This window comes from Leopardus geoffroyi, chromosome B4 (genome assembly GCF_018350155.1).
Source record: "Leopardus geoffroyi isolate Oge1 chromosome B4, O.geoffroyi_Oge1_pat1.0, whole genome shotgun sequence".
NCBI lineage: Eukaryota > Metazoa > Chordata > Mammalia > Carnivora > Felidae > Leopardus > Leopardus geoffroyi.
Genome location: NC_059341.1, coordinates 132,453,523 through 132,470,013, shown reverse-complemented (window position 1 = coordinate 132,470,013; position 16,491 = coordinate 132,453,523). Strand labels below are relative to the sequence as shown.

The following is a 16,491-nucleotide window of genomic DNA, read 5'->3' as shown; positions in this document are numbered from 1 at the left end:
CTCCTCCTACCTGCCCTCCGCCCCCACACACACCCCTAAAAGCCCAGTAGCACGAGCTCCACAGGGCCTTGTCTCACACACAGATGCTCAGGGACACGGGCCCACGTAAGGAGCTGGGCTCTAACAGGCCCTCTTCTCTCCCACTGCTGTCCCCACCACAGCCACGACCACCTGCTCTGCCTGGACGGAGGGGGCGTGAAGGGCCTCGTCATCATCCAGCTCCTCATTGCCATCGAGAAGGCCTCGGGCGTCGCCACCAAGGATCTCTTTGACTGGGTGGCGGGGACCAGCACTGGAGGCATCCTGGCCTTGGCCATTCTGCACAGTGAGGGCGGCCCCGGGGGCGGTGGGGGCGGGGTGTGGGGGGGGGGGCGGTTGGGATCTGCCCTCAAATTGGGCTCAGCTTCTTTTCAGAGCTTTGCAAAGAGAGTCACTGGGGACGGGGAGGCCTGTAAGCCCTTTGCGGGGCGGGTGAGGGTGTTGGGGTCTGAGGCTCGAAAGAGAAGGGCTTGGAGGCAGGCTAAGGGCATGGTGCCCTGCCCTCCACGGGGGACAGAACTGGTTGCCTTTCAGTGTAGGAACCATTTTTATGTCAATTGCCTCCACCACTCCTGCCCATAGCCTTGTGAGGCAGGCACCTCAGGGCCTCAAAACCTGCTGAAAATAAGGAAAACCATCCTGATGGTGGATGGTCTCAGGGAGGAGGAGCCACAGAGCCACAGAATGCCGGAGCCCAGGCCTGCACGTCTCATTTTACCCCCAGAGACGTTGAGGCCCCGGTGGGAGAGGTGACTCAAAGTCACATAGCCCACCCATGGGGTTACTGGGGCTAGGACGGTTCCCTAGACTCTCAGCCCAGCACTTCCCAAGGCCACAGGGCCTTGCACTGCAGCGCCCTGCATACCAGATAGGCTTCTGGGTAGTTCTTGTCTCCACTCAAGCTGGGCTGCCTGTGGGCGGCCCTCCCAGAGCCAGCAACCACCCAGGCAATTGTCCTCTGCCTTGGCATCCCTAACCTGCCATCCTTGCCCCAGTGCCTGGCGGATTCCAGGCTCTCCAAGCCCCCTGCCCCCTGCCCATGTCTTGAAGGCACCAGGAGAGGACCTTCTTGCCCCCAGGCAGGGCTTGTGGGTCAGGTGCAGGCTCCAGCTCAGGGAGCCCCAGTCCCCTGGGGGAACCACAGGTACCTGGGTATTCACTGTGTGAAGAGGCCACGGGCCAGCAGTTCAGAGTGTCAGGGCCATGGGGCAGCCTGCTCAGCCAGTGGCTGAGAGCAGCGTCCCATCGAGCTCCTCCGGGACGAGGAGGATTATCAGTCAGTAAACTGCTAGCGTCAGGGGGCCCACATCCCCTCTCTGGTCTCCAGTTGTGCCTTCCATGAGAGCAAAGCTATCTTGGATCTGCCTCTGCTCGGTGGGGCAGGAGGTCCGCGGCGGAGGTTCTGGCCTCCTCCAGAAAGGGTCACTTCCTTCTTTAGACTCCCAGGGGCTATGGGAGAGATTTGAGAAGTCTCATACGGGCAGACCCCCTCCTCTCCGCAGCCCCCTCTGCGCGCACAGCCCAGGTGCGGCCTGCTCCTTCTGGCTGTCCACAGAGGCCCACAGGACAGGGCTGGCCCTTCTGTTCTGAGCCACATGAGGTGGCTCTAGATTCAATTTACAAGCTCTTACACTCTCAGGGCCCTGTCTAAGGAAAATAATACAAAGTCGGGAACACAGAATTAGGCCCAGAGCCGCGGGGCTGCTGAAGGAGATTTCTGCCTCTGCGGAAAGTTTCCCAGGAGGGGCCCAGGAGCCCAAGCCTGGGTAGTGCCTGAGTCAATCCGGTCCCCTCCTGCCATCCCCTGCCGGCCACCGTGGTCCTGCGGCTGTCAGGGCGTGGCCCTCGTGTCTCCCCGATCTTGTTCTAGGCAAGTCCATGGCCTACATGCGGAGCGTGTACTTTCGCATGAAGGATGAGGTGTTCCGAGGCTCGCGGCCCTACGAGTCGGGGCCCCTGGAGGAGTTCCTGAAGCGCGAGTTTGGGGAGCACACCAAGATGACCGACGTCAAGAAACCCAAGTAAGGCTCCTCAGCGGGAGCGCTGTGGCCGTGGCCCCGGCTAGGCAGCCGTTCGGCTGTTCCCCCGTGGGGCCGAGGGCTCCCTGTCCTGGTCTGGTTAAAGCTGAGGGGCCGGGGAGGCGAGACGCTTCTTCCCAAGTGAACCGGGGGCTTCTGGAGGACATTGTGGACACTCTCAGCCCAGGTCGGAGGGGGTCGCGTCTGGTCCACCATACACTCAGGACCTTTTTGCTGAGCAGGGCTCTGCCCCAGGCATCGCATGTGCGCGGTGGGGGGTGAAAGGTGCAACCACCAGGCGGAAAGGCTGGTGCACCATTTGCAGGCTGGTTGGGAGGTAACTGACCTGAAAAGTGACAGCCACGCAGGGCTGCCCGTGCTTGCGAAGTTCCAGAAGAGCCTGCAGCACAGCTATTTCTTTGTAGTACTCCCCACCCCAGAATTACTTTCTCGTCCGTTTCTTGCCTGTCTCCCCGCCAGGCTAGAGCTCCCTGAGGCAAAAACGTGGCCGTGTGTTTCTTCTGCACCCCCAGCATCTGGCACAGTGCCTGCCCCAGAGCAGGGCATTGAGAAGTGTTCATGAGCTGACTGACTGTCAGAGAGCAAGAGAGAGAGAGACAACGAACTGAGGGCCTGAGGGCAAGGTGGTCACGGGGGCTTCCTGGAGGAAGTAACATATCAGCAAGGCCCTAGAAATTTAGGGAGGATTTCTTTTCATAATAAAGCTTTTTTTTCTTTTTTCTTTTTCTTTTTTTCCATTTAAGAATAATACCTAGTCTTTTTTTTAACAAAATCTGGCAAATACAGAAAGTAAGAAGGAGGAAAATCTCATCCACGTAGTAAAACCCAAAAGATAACTGTTTTTGTTTTTATTTATTTATTTATTTATTTATTTATTTATTTATTTTAAATCTTACTTAGTTTGAGAGACAGAGCAGAGGAGGGGCAGAGAGAGAGAGAGGGAGAGAGAGAATCCCAGGCAGGCTCTGTGCTGTCAGCGCGGAGCCCGATGCGGGGCTCCATCTCACCAACTGTGAGATCATGACCTGAGCCAAGACCAAGAGTCAGGCAGTTAACCGACTGAGCCACCCAGGCGCCCCTTAAAGATAACTGGTTTTTAAAAAAAATTTTTTTTAACGTTTTTATTTATTTTTGAGACAGAGAGAGACAGAGCATGAGCAGGGGAGGGGCAGAGAGAGAGGGAGACTCAGAATCCGAAGCAGGCTCCAGGCTCTGAGCCGTCCGCACAGAGCCCGACACGGGGCTCGAACTCACGGACCGCGAGATCACGACCTGAGCCGAAGTCAGACGCTTAACCGACTAAGCCACTCAGGCTCCCCAAAGATAACTTTTTAAAACATTTTTATATATTTTATCCTAGACATTTTTGCTCTTTTTTCTTATGGTGAAATAGAACATTTAGAAAAGTACATAAACCAGTTCAGTGAATAATTACAAAGCAAACACCCACGTAACCACCAGCCAAGTCCAAAAGCCCTTTGAGCACGTCCCCAGCCCCATCACAACCCCTGCCCTGACGCTTGGGGGCGCTGTCCTCCTGACTGCGGTCATGTGGATTTCCTGTACAATTTCACCGCCTGTGACTGCAGCCCTGAACAGCGTGGTTTCGGTCTTGCCTGTCTTTGGACTTGGACGGACGCATTTTATGTTCTCGCTTCCCTCCGTCCATGCCGCATTTTGTCAGCGTGGCCCCCGCTGCTGGGCGAAGCTGTGTTGCATTCATTTCCATTGCCGTGGGGGACTCCCCTGGACGGCGATGCCCAGTTTGCTTCTCCCAGTACCTTCCATCAACATTTCGGTTGTTTCCACTTTGGACCTCTGGGGAGGAGTCCTGCAGCGAACACCTCCGGACCTGATTTCTGACCCACGACTGTACATGTCTCCACCTGTCAGAAAATGCACGGCTTCAGCTCATAGATTCGGACCAACTCTTTTTTTCAAAGTGCGGTTTCTGTTTTCTCTCTCGTTAAGCCATGTTTGGGAGTTTCTGTTGCTCTGCATTCTTGTTTATGTTTGGTTGTTATCCAACGTTTTTATCTTTACAAATCCGGGGATGGGGGTGGGGGTGGTGAAAGGTGGTGTCTCCATGTGGCCTGAATTTTCATTTTCGTGATTTACTGCGGAGATTGAACACGTTTGTATGTTTAGAGGTTGTTTGCGTTCCTCTTTTGTAAAGTTCCTGTTCAGATGGTTTGCCTATTTTTGGTAAAATGGGGTTGTGGGATTTGGGGGTTAAGAGGCTTCTATGTATGTATGTATGTATGTATGTATGTATGTAGGTATGTATCTATTTTTAAGTAATCTCTACTCCCAATGTGGGACTCAAACCCACATCTCTGAGGGGTTAAGAAGCTTCTTAATGATTTTTTTAATTTTATTTTAGAGGGAGAACGTGAGCAGGGGAGAGGGGCAAAAGGAAACAGAAAGAATTGCAGGCTCCATGCTCAGTGTGGAGCCTGATGGTGGGGCCCGATCCCGTGACCCTGGGATCACGACCTGAGCCAAAATCAAGAGTGGGACACTCAACCGACTGAGCCACCTAGGTGTCCCAGTGATATTTATATCCTAAAAACTAGTCCTTTGATGGGTATATAGATGTGAAATCTTGTATATAGATTTGAAATCTTTTCTCCCACTCTGTGGCTTGACCTTTCATTCTCTTTACAGCGTTTTGTTGATGAATGGATTTTTTTTTTAAGTTTATTTGTTTATTTTGAGAGATAGAGGGAGAGCATGAGCAGGGGAGGGCTGAGAGAGAGAGAGAGAGAGAGAGAGAGAGAATTTCAAGCAGAATCTGAGCAACCAGGGCTGAGCCCGATGCAGGACTCAAACTCACAAACCACAAGATCATGACCTGAGCCCAAATCAAGAGTTGGACGGTTAACGGAGCCCCCCTGGTGCCCATGATGAACAGATGTTCGTAATGTGGTAGAATTTATAAATGTTTTTCTTTTTATGGCTAGTGCTTTTTATGTCTGTTCAAGAACCCTTCCTTAACCTTGAGGCAGGGAGCGATTTTCTTGTCAGCTCAGAGATCTCTCAAGATCTGCCTTTCATGTTTAGGGCTTTATCAACCCCACTGGGTTTTGTATCAGGGGAGACCCAATTTCACGTTTCCCACATGAACAACCAGTTTCCCCAGCCTCACCTGTGAAGAAGCCCATCTTTCCCTCCATTTCTGCAGGCCATGCTTCCACAGAGGTGGCTCGGGGGTCCTTGCTTGGTTGTTTCTGTGTTCTGTTCCATGGGCTGGGTCCCTGTGCCCATGCCCTGACTTTCCCGTTGTTCAACTTTCCCGGTATCTGGGAGAGCAAGGCCTCCCACCTTGTCCGTCCCCAAGGGTATCATGACTGTTCTTAGAGACACCATAGAGAAGTAGTTAAGAGCACATGCTTTGAGCTCCTGGGTGGCTCAGTTGGTTAAGCATCTGACTCTTGATTTCAGCTCAGGTCATGATCTCACGTACGTGAGATCGAGCCCCACGTCAGGTTCTTTGCTGACAGCGCGGAGCCTGCTTGGGATTCTTTCTCTCCCTCTCTCTCTCTGCCCTTTCCCCACTCTCTCTCCCTCAAAATAAATAAATAAAACTAAAGAAGAAGAAGAAGAAGAAGAAGAAGAAGAAGAAGAAGAAGCAGCAGCAGCAACAGCAGCAGAGCAAATGCCCTGAAGTTTCTTCTCAAAAATAGAAATAATGTAGACCTGCCTCGTGGGGTTTCCAGGAGGAGGAAAAAAGTTACTATGTAAAAGCATGTGGCACACAATGTGCGGTTCAAGGGTTACTTTGTGCTTTCGGAAATGGTAGCATCCGATCGTCAAATTCTACAGAATATCAACTCCTACTGGGATTTTGATTAAGATCGCATTGAATCTGTACGTTTATCTGGGGTGGGGGGAGAAATGACATCTGAAAACGGGGAGCCTTCCAATCAGAGGATATAGGAAGGCATTCCGCTTGTTTGAAGTTTCTCCACGTGGTTTTATAATTTTCTCTGTCGAGATCTAGCACGTGGGGTGTTTGTATCTGTTTCAGGTACTTCATGTGTTTTGTGCTACTGTAAATTACCCATTTTTAGGGATACCGCATATTTATTTTACAGTGTTGAATTGTGGTAAAATATACCTAACATAAAATGTGTCATCTGAACCATCCGAGGTACAGTTGACGAAGTGTCCAGCAGATTCACACTGGTATGCAGCTGGCCTCCCAGACTTTTTAATCCCGCAAAACTGAAACTCTGTTCCCGTTAAACACCTCTCCATTGGCCTCTCCCCCAATCCGTGGCAACCGCCGTTCAACTTTCTGCCTCTATGATTTTGATGACTCTAGGGATCTCCTGTAAGGGGACCGTACAATATTTGTCCTTTTGCAGCTGACCCCTTTCAGGGAACATAACATCCTGGAGTTTCATCCGTGTTGTAGCACGTGTCAGAGTTTCCTTCCTTTTTAAGACCGAATAACACGCCGCTGTCTGGATACACCACACTGTGTTTATCCATTCATCTGTCGATGGCCTTTTGGGTTGTTTGCATCTTTTGAGTATTGTGGATAACGCTGCTATCCACAGGGGTGTACAGGTACCTTTCCTAGATCCCGCTCTCAATGCCTGGTGCCTTGGACAGAGAGAATTCTGGGGGGCTCCGTCGGCTAATAATATTTTGTTTAGATTTTGCATCCCATGTTCATGAGTGAGCGGGACGTGTGTTTTCCCATTGGGGGCTGCTGGGTTTTGGTTTTGACGGAGAGTTTCTCATTTTCTATTTTCTGGAAAAGTTGGTCTAAGAAAGACTTAATTCTTCCTTGAGTATCTGGTAGAATTTGCCAGGGAAGTCACCAAGGCCTGGAGTTTGCTTCGGGGAGGATATTTGATGATGGGATTAATTTCTTTAGTGGTAGAATTTCTAAATGTCTTCTTGAGTTGGTTTTGGTTATGTTTTTCTAGGAATATGTCCATTTCATCAGATCTTCAAATTCATTGGCCTAGAGTTGTTTAGAATATTCTCTTATTATCTTTTTAATGTCTGCAGCATCTGCTGTGATGGGCCCTTCAGTCCCAATTACGTACACCTTCTCTCGTCTTTACCAGTTCTGCCGCAGGCTTTTCCATTGGACTGGTCCTTCAGAAAACCAGTTCTTGGATATTTATTGGTTCTCTCTTGTGTGTGCTTTTGGGTTCGTTTATTTCTGCTTTTATTTTTATTCCTTGCACTCTCTTTGGTTTTATTTCAGTGTTATTTTTTAACTCCTTGATTTTTAACCTTCTGTTCTTAAAACTACATTTCTCAATTTCTAAACTTAGGGAATTCTCCGGTTGTATTTTTGTTATTACTTGCTTTGTGGACTTACTTGTACAGTCAATTCTTATAAATGTCCCACATCTAATTTGAAAGAATATGGATTCTGCATTGGGCACCAAGTACTGCACAAATCGATCAAGTCATATTGGCTAGAAATGTTGCTGAAAGTTTCCAGGGGCGTCTGGGTAGCTCAGTTGATTGAGTGTCTGACTCTTGATTTTGGCTCAGGTCATGATCCCAGGGTTGTGGGATCAGTCCCTGTGTCAGACTCCACACTGAGCATGGAGCCTGTTTAAGATTCTCTCTCTTGGGGCACGTGGGTGGCTCAGTCGGTTGAGCGTCCGACTTCGGCTCAGGTCATGATCTTGTGGTCTGTGATTTCAAGCCCCGCGTCGGGCTCTGTGCTGACAGCTCAGAGCCTGGAGCCTGCTTCGGATTCTGTGTCTCCCTCTCTCTCTGCCCCTCCCCTGTTCATGCTCTGTCTCTCTCTGTCTCAAAAATAAATAAACATTAAAAAAAAAAGATTCTCTTTCTCTCTCCCTCTGCCCCTCTTTCCCACTCACATGTGCACTCTCTCTCTAAAATAAAAAAAAATAATAACAAAATAAGTGTCCAAATCTGCCATATCCTTAAGAGTTCTTTGTCCACTTCTTTTATCGATTATTGAGAGAGACATGTTGAAATCTCCTACTCTGGGAACTTGCCCTTTTGCCCTTTAGTGCTGTCAATTTTTCTTTTAATATTTTGACACGATGCTATTAAGTGCATGTATATTTAAATTTTTGTGTATTTTTCTAGTGACTGGGTCTTTTATTATTATGGAGCAGCTCTCTTTACCTCTAGGAATGCTTTTTGCTTTAAAGCCTGTTTTGTCCTGATACTCATACAGTGACATCAGCTTTCTTTGGTTATATTTGTGTGGTAGATCTGTACTCACCCTCTAATTCAAACTTCTTTGAATCCTTCTGTTTTAGAGATATCTTTTGTACTTTTACTTGTAATCTTTTACTCTTTGTTCTTATCTAGAGCATTTAGTCCATTTATAGGCTTTAAATGCATAGTAATATATGGATTTAAGTCAACTAGTTAAGTCTGATTTAGCTGATTGATTTGACTATCAGAAAGTTCATGTGGTTAATCTAATAGTTTATATGGCTGGTCCATTTTTATTTATATGATTACTGATATATTTGGGATGATATGTGCCATCCTATTTTGTTCTCCATTTCTTTTCTCTTTCTTACCTTCTTTTAGAATTGCTGAATAATTTTGATCATTATATTCCTCCCCCCCATAGTTTCAAGTTTGTGAACTCATTTCTTTTTTTGTTAGTGAATACTTTACTTATGAAAGCCTAAATTTAATTGATACCATTACCCTCCCCTCAGATAATCAAGGATTTTAAAATAATTTAATTCCATCTTGTTTTTTTTTAAGCATCACAAGACATTATTATTAGCCTTTGAAGTTGGTTTTCATTTAGATTTACCCTTTAGACTTACCCAGTAGTGTGCTGGTAAACCAGATCTCTGGGGGGAAAAAGTTCTGATTTATAGTGTTCGCTAATTCCCATGGCATGAACACTCCCACCATGGCCAATTTCAAGTTACCAACCATTTAGTAACCACCTTGTGGGATTTAGCAATAGGTTCTTACAAGCCAGTATGAGCTGGCTTCTGCACACCATTGGCTCTGTGTGTGTGTGTGTGTGTGTGTGTGTGTGTGTGTATGCATATGTGTGTGTGTATTACATCTTTGCTCTACAGTGTTTCTTGCATCTCAAACTTCCATCTGTGACCACTTTCCTTCTGCCTAATATGAATTACTTCTAGTTTAACCTGCATGGCATTTATTAGGCTTGAATCTTTGGATTGTTTCCTTTCTTCAGTTCTGGAATCCTGAGTTGTTATCTCTTCAACCCTTGCCTCTTCCTAATTTTCTCTCTCCTCTCCTTGTGGAACTACAATTAAACATGTGCTAGACCTTTTCTGTCTTCTGTTTCTATTAATTTCTCCTGTATATTCTGTCATTCTGTCTCTCTGTGTTACATCCCAGACAATTTCTTCTTACCTGTTTTCCAATTACTAATTCTCTCTGTAGCTTTATCTAATTTTCCATTTAACCTATCCATTGATTTTTATTTTTAAATTTCTTTTTTCAACGTTTTATTTATTTTTGGGACAGAGAGAGACACAGCATGAACGGGGGAGGGGCAGAGAGAGAGGGAGACACAGAATCGGAAACAGGCTCCAGGCTCTGAGCCATCAGCCCAGAGCCTGACGTGGGGCTCGAACTCACGGACCGCGAGATCGTGACCTGGCTGAAGTCGGACGCTTAACCGACTGCGCCACCCAGGCGCCCCTCCATTGATTTTTAAAAAGTCTATTGCTTTTTTACTTTTTAATTCTAGAAGTTCTCTTTGGTTCTTCTTCAGTTCTTCTGGGTCATTACTGATAGTTCCTATTCCTTGGTGATTTTATCACACTTGCCTTTGATGTCTTTAAACATTGTAGGCATAGCTGTTTTATCATCTGTGTTCAAGGACTCAAATATCTGCAGTCTTTATAGGTATATTTTACTGTTTATGTTGGTTTATACTGGTTTTCATTTATGATGTTTTATTTCATTGTGTGTCCTCCCCTCCCTTTTTTACTGTGTGGTGTTCCTTAGTGTTGAAATATAATATGACTAGATTCTATGAGGCCTAGAATGCAAGTATCTCCCTCCAGATTGTTTTGTGTTGTCTCTTCCAGGTACTAGGTACCCTACCATCTAATGCCACTATAACTAAATTCTTGACATAAAGTTTGGGGACTTCCCCGAGGTGATATGAATTTAGACCACAAATCTGCAGGAGGGTTAGCTTGTGGTTATACATTTTCAGGAATTTTTTTTTTCTCTCTCTCTCTCTTTTTTTATCCAATGCCAAAGCAACTTTCTTCACAGGCTCTGGGGTGGGAAAGGGGCAGATTTATTTCTGGCTCACCCCTACCCAAGAGTGTAGTCCTTTGGGGTCCCAGCCTAATGTGGGGGTCTCCCATTAGACCCTGAAATTTTGGTGGGCCCTGGGCTTTGACTTTTGTCTCCCAAGTCCCATGAAGCCATCAAAACTGAAACTCAAATGTACTGAGTTTGGTATCTGCCTCAGGTCAAACCTAGGTCTATGCTTCACTTACCTCTCTGGATTTTTGCTTATCCTCAGAGCTTACCCTGGTATTTCCTTTCTGTCTTGTCAGGTCTCCTGTGTTTTATTTTTACTCTTTTTTTTAATGTTTATTTTTGAGAGAGAGAGCATGGGGAGGGACAGAGAGACAGGGACAGAGGATCTAAAGTGGGCTCCGTGCTGACAGCAGACAGCCCAATGCAGGGCTTGAACCCGGGAGCGGCAAGATCATGACCTGAGTCGAAGTCAGATGCTCAGCCGACTGAGCCACCCAGGAACCCCTAAGGGGATTTTTAAAAGTAATTTTTCCAGCATTTCACTTTTTGTTCAGTGGGAGGTTGTTCAAATAAGCTTTCCACAGTATTCCCAGAAATGAAAAACTAGTATATTTTTCCTATGCAAAGGCAGAGTTTTTGTTCCCTTTCCTGTGTGTTGTTGTTGTTTTTACAGCATAACAAACGTATTTCTTTGTTAGTCGGCTGGCACAATTTAGAGTGGGTGCAAAACATTTACTTACCCCTTCTCTTGCTATTGTTTATTTTTTTTTTAAGTTTATTTTTTTTAATTTTTTTTTCTTAATGTTTTTATTTATTTTTGAGACAGAGACAGAGCATGAGCAGGGAAGGGGCAGAGAGAGAGGGAGACACGGAATCAGAAGCAGGCTCCAGGCTCCGAGCCACCAGCACAGAGCCCGATACGGGGCTCGAACTCACTGACTGTGAGATTATGACCTGAGCCGAAGTCGGACGTTCAACCGACTGAGCCACCCAGGCGGCCAAGTTTATTTTTTTTTTAGTAATCACTATGCCCAACATGGGGCTCGAAATCATGACCCTGAGATCAAAAGCTGCACGGTCCTCCGGCTGAGCCAGCCAGGTGCCTCAGACCGGGCCATTTTTTACTGTAATAATTACACTGCAACCAGTAGCTTTTTGCAAGAAGCTCTTACTGTAGCTCAGATTATTCCTTTGGGATAGATTTTCCAAGATGGAATTCTCAGATCAAAGAGCCAGGATATTTGTAAGATCTTAGTACACATTAGCTTCCCAGGGGGCTATGCCAGTCCGCCCTCCCTGCACTATTTAAGGATGCTTGTCTTGTCTGAGACAAGTAAGAGTCTTCTTTAATAGATTATAGACTCACACAGTGGAACGTTGAAGAGGTTATCAAAGGTGACACGGTGAGAAGTCTCCTCCCACTGCTGTCTGTGAGCTGTAGCCACCGAGCTGTCCCCTGCCCTAGAGGCAGCTCATCGCTCCTAGGTTCCGCTCATGAGTCCTTCTGACCAAGCCAATAGGCACATCAGTTTTGGGGGTTTTGTTTTCAAATAAATGGTGGCATGGTACACGCACTGGTCTAACCCTTACTTTTCGCACTTAACTGTAAACCTTGATGCTCACCGCCTATCAGCTCATCAAGTGCTTCCTCAGTCGTTCTGCAGTGACACAGACCCCACGGAGTAGGGGAGCCGCGATGCATCGGCCCATCCCGTTGGTGGACCTTTCAGCTGCTTCCAGTGGTTTCCTCTGTCCACCGATGCCGCTGTTGACAGCTTTGCGTGTGTCCGTGAGAATGTCTTAGGATGAACTCCCAGCACTAGGACCGACGGGTCCAAGGATAAGGCCTTCAGTGATTCGGACGCAGACGGCCAACGTGGGTTTTCAGGGGGTGGGGAAGTCAGGGACTTCAGCTGTCTTGCCCTTCGTGTCTCTCCAGGGTGATGCTGACGGGGACGCTGTCTGACCGGCAGCCTGCTGAACTTCACCTCTTCCGGAATTACGAGGCTCCGGAGTGTGTACGAGAACCTCGTTTCAGCCAGAATACTAACCTGAAGCCTCCGACTCAGCCCTCAGGTGAAAACCATGTTTGCTGCATCTGTGGGAAACAGTCGGCCCGAGAGGCCGCGGGGTGGTGGGTGGGAGTCGTAGGCTTGCTGCTGGGCACCCCCAGCCCACCACCGTCCCTCACACTGCCCTGAGTCTTTATCGGCTGAGGGCAGGCCGCACCGGGGCGCTCTCCAGTCTCAGGCTGGAGGAGGCCCCTGGAGGTCCTCAGCTGCACCCTGCCTTCCACCGGGACGGCGGGGCCAGAGAGCATGGCCTGTGGGTCCTGCTTCAGAAGAGTCCCCAGCCTCTCCACCTCTCCCTACAGACCCGCACGCGCACAGGCACGTGCACCCTGGGACTGCATGGGTTTGCACCGGTCCCTCGTGCCACTGGGCCACCCTCTTCCCTCACCCCCAGAGCAGCTGGTGTGGCGAGCTGCCCGGAGCAGTGGGGCGGCCCCCACCTACTTCCGGCCCAACGGGCGCTTCCTGGACGGCGGGCTGCTGGCCAACAATCCCACGCTGGACGCCATGACCGAGATCCATGAGTACAACCAGGACATGATCCGCAAGGTGACAGCGCCGCGGGTCAGAGGGGCTGGACGTGACCGTCCACCGTAGCCACCCCTGTTTCAGCAAATCTTACTAAGGACGGACTCCTAGGAGACCAGATGGCACTTACTTTCGTGCTCATTCGTGGGTGCCCTTTATCTCACGCTCGAACTTGCTTGATCTCACGCTCGAACTTGCTTGATGGGCCGTGTCTGCCCAGAGCTCTGTGCTAATCAGAGGGATTCTGAGGCCCAATCTGCACCGAGTGGTGAAGGGCGGCTAGTGGGCAGCACGCAGAGTGGTCCATGCCTGCCGTGGTGCTGGCTACCCTGCCCAGCCTGGGGACACACGCTTGCCCTGTGTAAGCAGGGCTATCTATAAACAAGGATACGCCCCTCCAGGGGTTTGGGGTGCTGAGATAGAGGACCGCGCAGGAGCCCAGGAGGAGGATAGCCTGTGCTGGGAGACCTGGGGGCTTGCAAAGGGCCCGTGGAGGAGACCTCTAGGGAGGAGACCGTGCAGAGTCCGTGACCCAGAGGAACGGAAGTGGGCCTTAGCCCTTAGCGCAGAGGCGGGGCTAGGCCCATGTGTTACCAGCAGAGGTGCCGAGACGTGGGCTCAGGCCTCGGAGCCAGATGGCCTCAGGGTCTGGGCGCTGGCTCTGCCTGTGCTTCGCTCCAGCCACTGCACGGGGGATGGGTGGTACCGGCATGGGGACTGTCATGAGGCGTCCGTGTGCTTTTGTGTAAAATGTTTAGGACGGTGCCTGACCCCTAGTGGGCCATATCCTTGCCGGCTGTGGTTCTCACTGTGGTCATCAGGAAGCCCAGGATGCAGACCCTGTATGACACAACAGGGGTGGCGGTCCGAGAGGCAGGCGCCCTCTAGCGGCCAGGCCGGGCAGGGCAGGCTTCCTTGGAGGAGGAAGGGCTCAAAGATTTGGATGGGGAGGGTCATGGGTCATCCTCTGTCTGAGTCGCCTCCTACTGCAGATGAGGACCTTGGATGGCGGGGAGACTTGTCAAGGTTGCCCAGCATGTTGGAAGCGGAGCTTGTTGGGGAGCAGAAGAGAGGACAGCACAGGCTCTGGCTCTGCCACCTGGGGAAGGGTCCGCTGGTGGGCAGATCCCCTCCAACTACCCCTGTCCTGTCCCCAACAGGGCCAGGAAGGCAAGGTGAAGAAGCTCTCCATCGTGGTCTCTCTGGGGACAGGGAGGTCCCCACAGGTGCCCGTGACCTGTGTGGACGTATTCCGTCCCAGCAACCCCTGGGAACTGGCCAAGACTGTTTTCGGGGCCAAGGAGCTGGGCAAGATGGTGGTAGACTGTGTGAGTATGGGCCCCTCCCCATGTCCTCTCCCCTCTGGATCTCAGCCCCCTGGGACCCGGGGCGTCAGGGAGGCTCCGTTGAACCTCTTTAGCCGGCCCAGGGGAGGGGGTTCCTGATTCAGTCTCAGTGCTGGCAGGGACCCTTAGTGGCCACCTACACCTGGGGCTTTTCAAACACAGCCCCCCTTCAAACACAGCCCCGTGCGGAAGCCCAGGATATCAGACGGACAAAAGCCTGTCCCCCTGACCCCGGTCAGGGGCTGCTGAACCACCTGAGAAAACCTCAGACCGCGCCCCTGTGTGACACAGCTGGGACAGTCATGGCGGCCCAGGCAGGGGGACTCTGCCGAGGAGTGGCTAAGCCAGACTAGAACCTGGGGGTCCCTGGGCAGGCGCTGTGGGTAGAGCGTGTGTAGGACGCTCACACAGACTGCTTCTTGCCAGTGCACGGATCCGGATGGGCGGGCCGTGGACCGGGCCCGGGCCTGGTGTGAGATGGTCGGCATCCAGTATTTCAGGTGAGGCCTCAGCTTCGGCTCCTGAGCCTCGGCCCCAGCCCCGTGTCCCGGCCTGGCCAGACCCAGTGAACTAACCCACCCAGCCCTTGGTGTGGATGTCCCCTCGCCCCACGCGGCCACTCCGTGCCCCAAGCCCTCCCCAGTCCTAGCTCTCGTCCCCAACCCAAGCCGAGCCTCGTGGGGTGACCCCCTCCTCCTTGACCCGGACAGATTGAACCCCCAGCTGGGGACTGACATCATGCTGGATGAGGTCAGCGACACAGTGCTGGTCAATGCCCTGTGGGAGACTGAGGTCTATATTTATGAGCACCGAGAACAGTTCCAGAAGCTCATTCAGCTGCTGCTGTCACCGTGAGGCCGCTGGGCACCCCCCGCCACCCCATCCCACCCACCCAGCCCTTGATGGAGAGGCCAGGTGACATCTAAGCAGCACGCCACTGGGCAGAGCTGGGCCTCGGCGGCTCTGCATCTCCAGACCAGACAGACCAGGCCTCAGAGGGCACTGGGCTTCCTGCCTGAGGCTGGTCCTGGGTCCTGCCCACACCGTCCCCGCCTTCTGGCACTTTTTGTCATTCCACGCTTAGAAATCCTAGAGCCTCACTGGGGCCCTCTCCCTGATGGCCAAGGACAACTGACGCTTGGGCCCCCAGCCCTGTTAGCTCGGACACCAGGCGTTCTCCCAGGTCCCCTGGCGGAGGGGGGATGCCAAGACCCCTTCCACTCTCTGTCCTCTTCCCTGGGGTGGGGGGCTTGGAGAAACAGGCCTCTGCCCACCCATCAGCAGGGGAAACCCAAGCCCCGCCGACTCTGCCCTCAACACACATGCGGCCGCCTGCACCCCTCGGAACTGCCCCACCCTGCGAGCTCCCCTCAGCTCTCAAAGGTCACTTCTGTGACTTCGGTTATTCCTCCCGACCCGAGGTGGTTGACGGGTGGGGCGGGGATCCAGAGCCTGCCCTTAACTGAAATAAACGGTTTGATTCAAGCTCACCTGTGTTGTGTGCACTGTGCTGAGTCCCCCAGGGCCCCGCACCCACCAGCTCCCTTCAGCCTTGACTGTCCTCTTCCTGTGCCCCCTTGGATGAATGCTGTTTCCCGGGCTCCCCTGGGGATACTACTTCTCTGCTCCAGGCCCCCCCCAAATCAGGCCGTGAGGGTGTTCAGAGGCGGCAGCTAAGTCCACTTGCCCACGGTGGGGGGTGAGGACGAGCCCCAGTTGCCGGGGCAGGCAGAGGATGAGACCCAGAAAGGGCAGGGGGCTTGGGCACGGTCACACGGCCAGTGCGGAGGGACAAGGGCTGGCCCGGGTCTGTGTGGCTCTGGGGCTTGTGGTACCGCCTCTCCAGCACGAGAGGGGCTGGGCAGGCTTTGGCAGATGTGGGATCCTCAGCCCTTGAAGCGCGGGTGTGAGCGGCTTGGGGTAGAGAAGAGGCCAGAGAACGGCGATGCCCAGTGGTACGTTTGGCCTCAGGGGAGGGTTCTGGGGGAGGGCACCCCCGCAGCTCTGGCCCCTCTAACTTGGACAGGGCCCAATGCGGGCAGGCGGGAGGGCGGGGGTCCCCCCATAGCCAGGGGTCCCTGCGGGGCCTGGGGAAAGCTCGGCCTGGAGGAGGAGGTGACCTAAGAGAACGGCCCATCCACGCGTGCCCACCAGCCCACGGCTCACAGGGGTAAATAATTGAAGGGCAGGTCACACGAACCTGCCCGCGTCACAGGATGCCTTCCCCCCGGG

At 51.5% G+C, this 16,491-nt stretch overlaps 1 protein-coding gene across 8 annotated transcripts in view; it reads left to right on the top strand.

The window, feature by feature from the left end:
- PLA2G6 (phospholipase A2 group VI) overlaps positions 1-15,749 on the top strand; it is a 57,749-nt gene extending 42,000 nt beyond the window's left edge. For 6 of the 8 annotated variants that reach the window (XM_045466052.1, XM_045466055.1, XM_045466051.1 and 3 more), the window contains 7 exons: positions 162-325; positions 1,910-2,060; positions 12,253-12,389; positions 12,780-12,934; positions 14,074-14,241; positions 14,686-14,759; positions 14,970-15,749. In XM_045466052.1, coding sequence (XP_045322008.1) covers positions 162-325; positions 1,910-2,060; positions 12,253-12,389; positions 12,780-12,934; positions 14,074-14,241; positions 14,686-14,759; positions 14,970-15,114 — 994 coding nt within the window. In that variant the 3' untranslated portion in view covers positions 15,115-15,749. Of the gene's footprint in view, positions 1-161; positions 326-1,909; positions 2,061-12,252; positions 12,390-12,687; positions 12,935-14,073; positions 14,242-14,685; positions 14,760-14,969 lie in introns of those variants that run through there. The other 2 variants (XM_045466057.1, XM_045466058.1) reach the window with 2 other exon arrangements.
- The last annotated feature ends 742 nt before the right edge of the window (positions 15,750-16,491 follow it).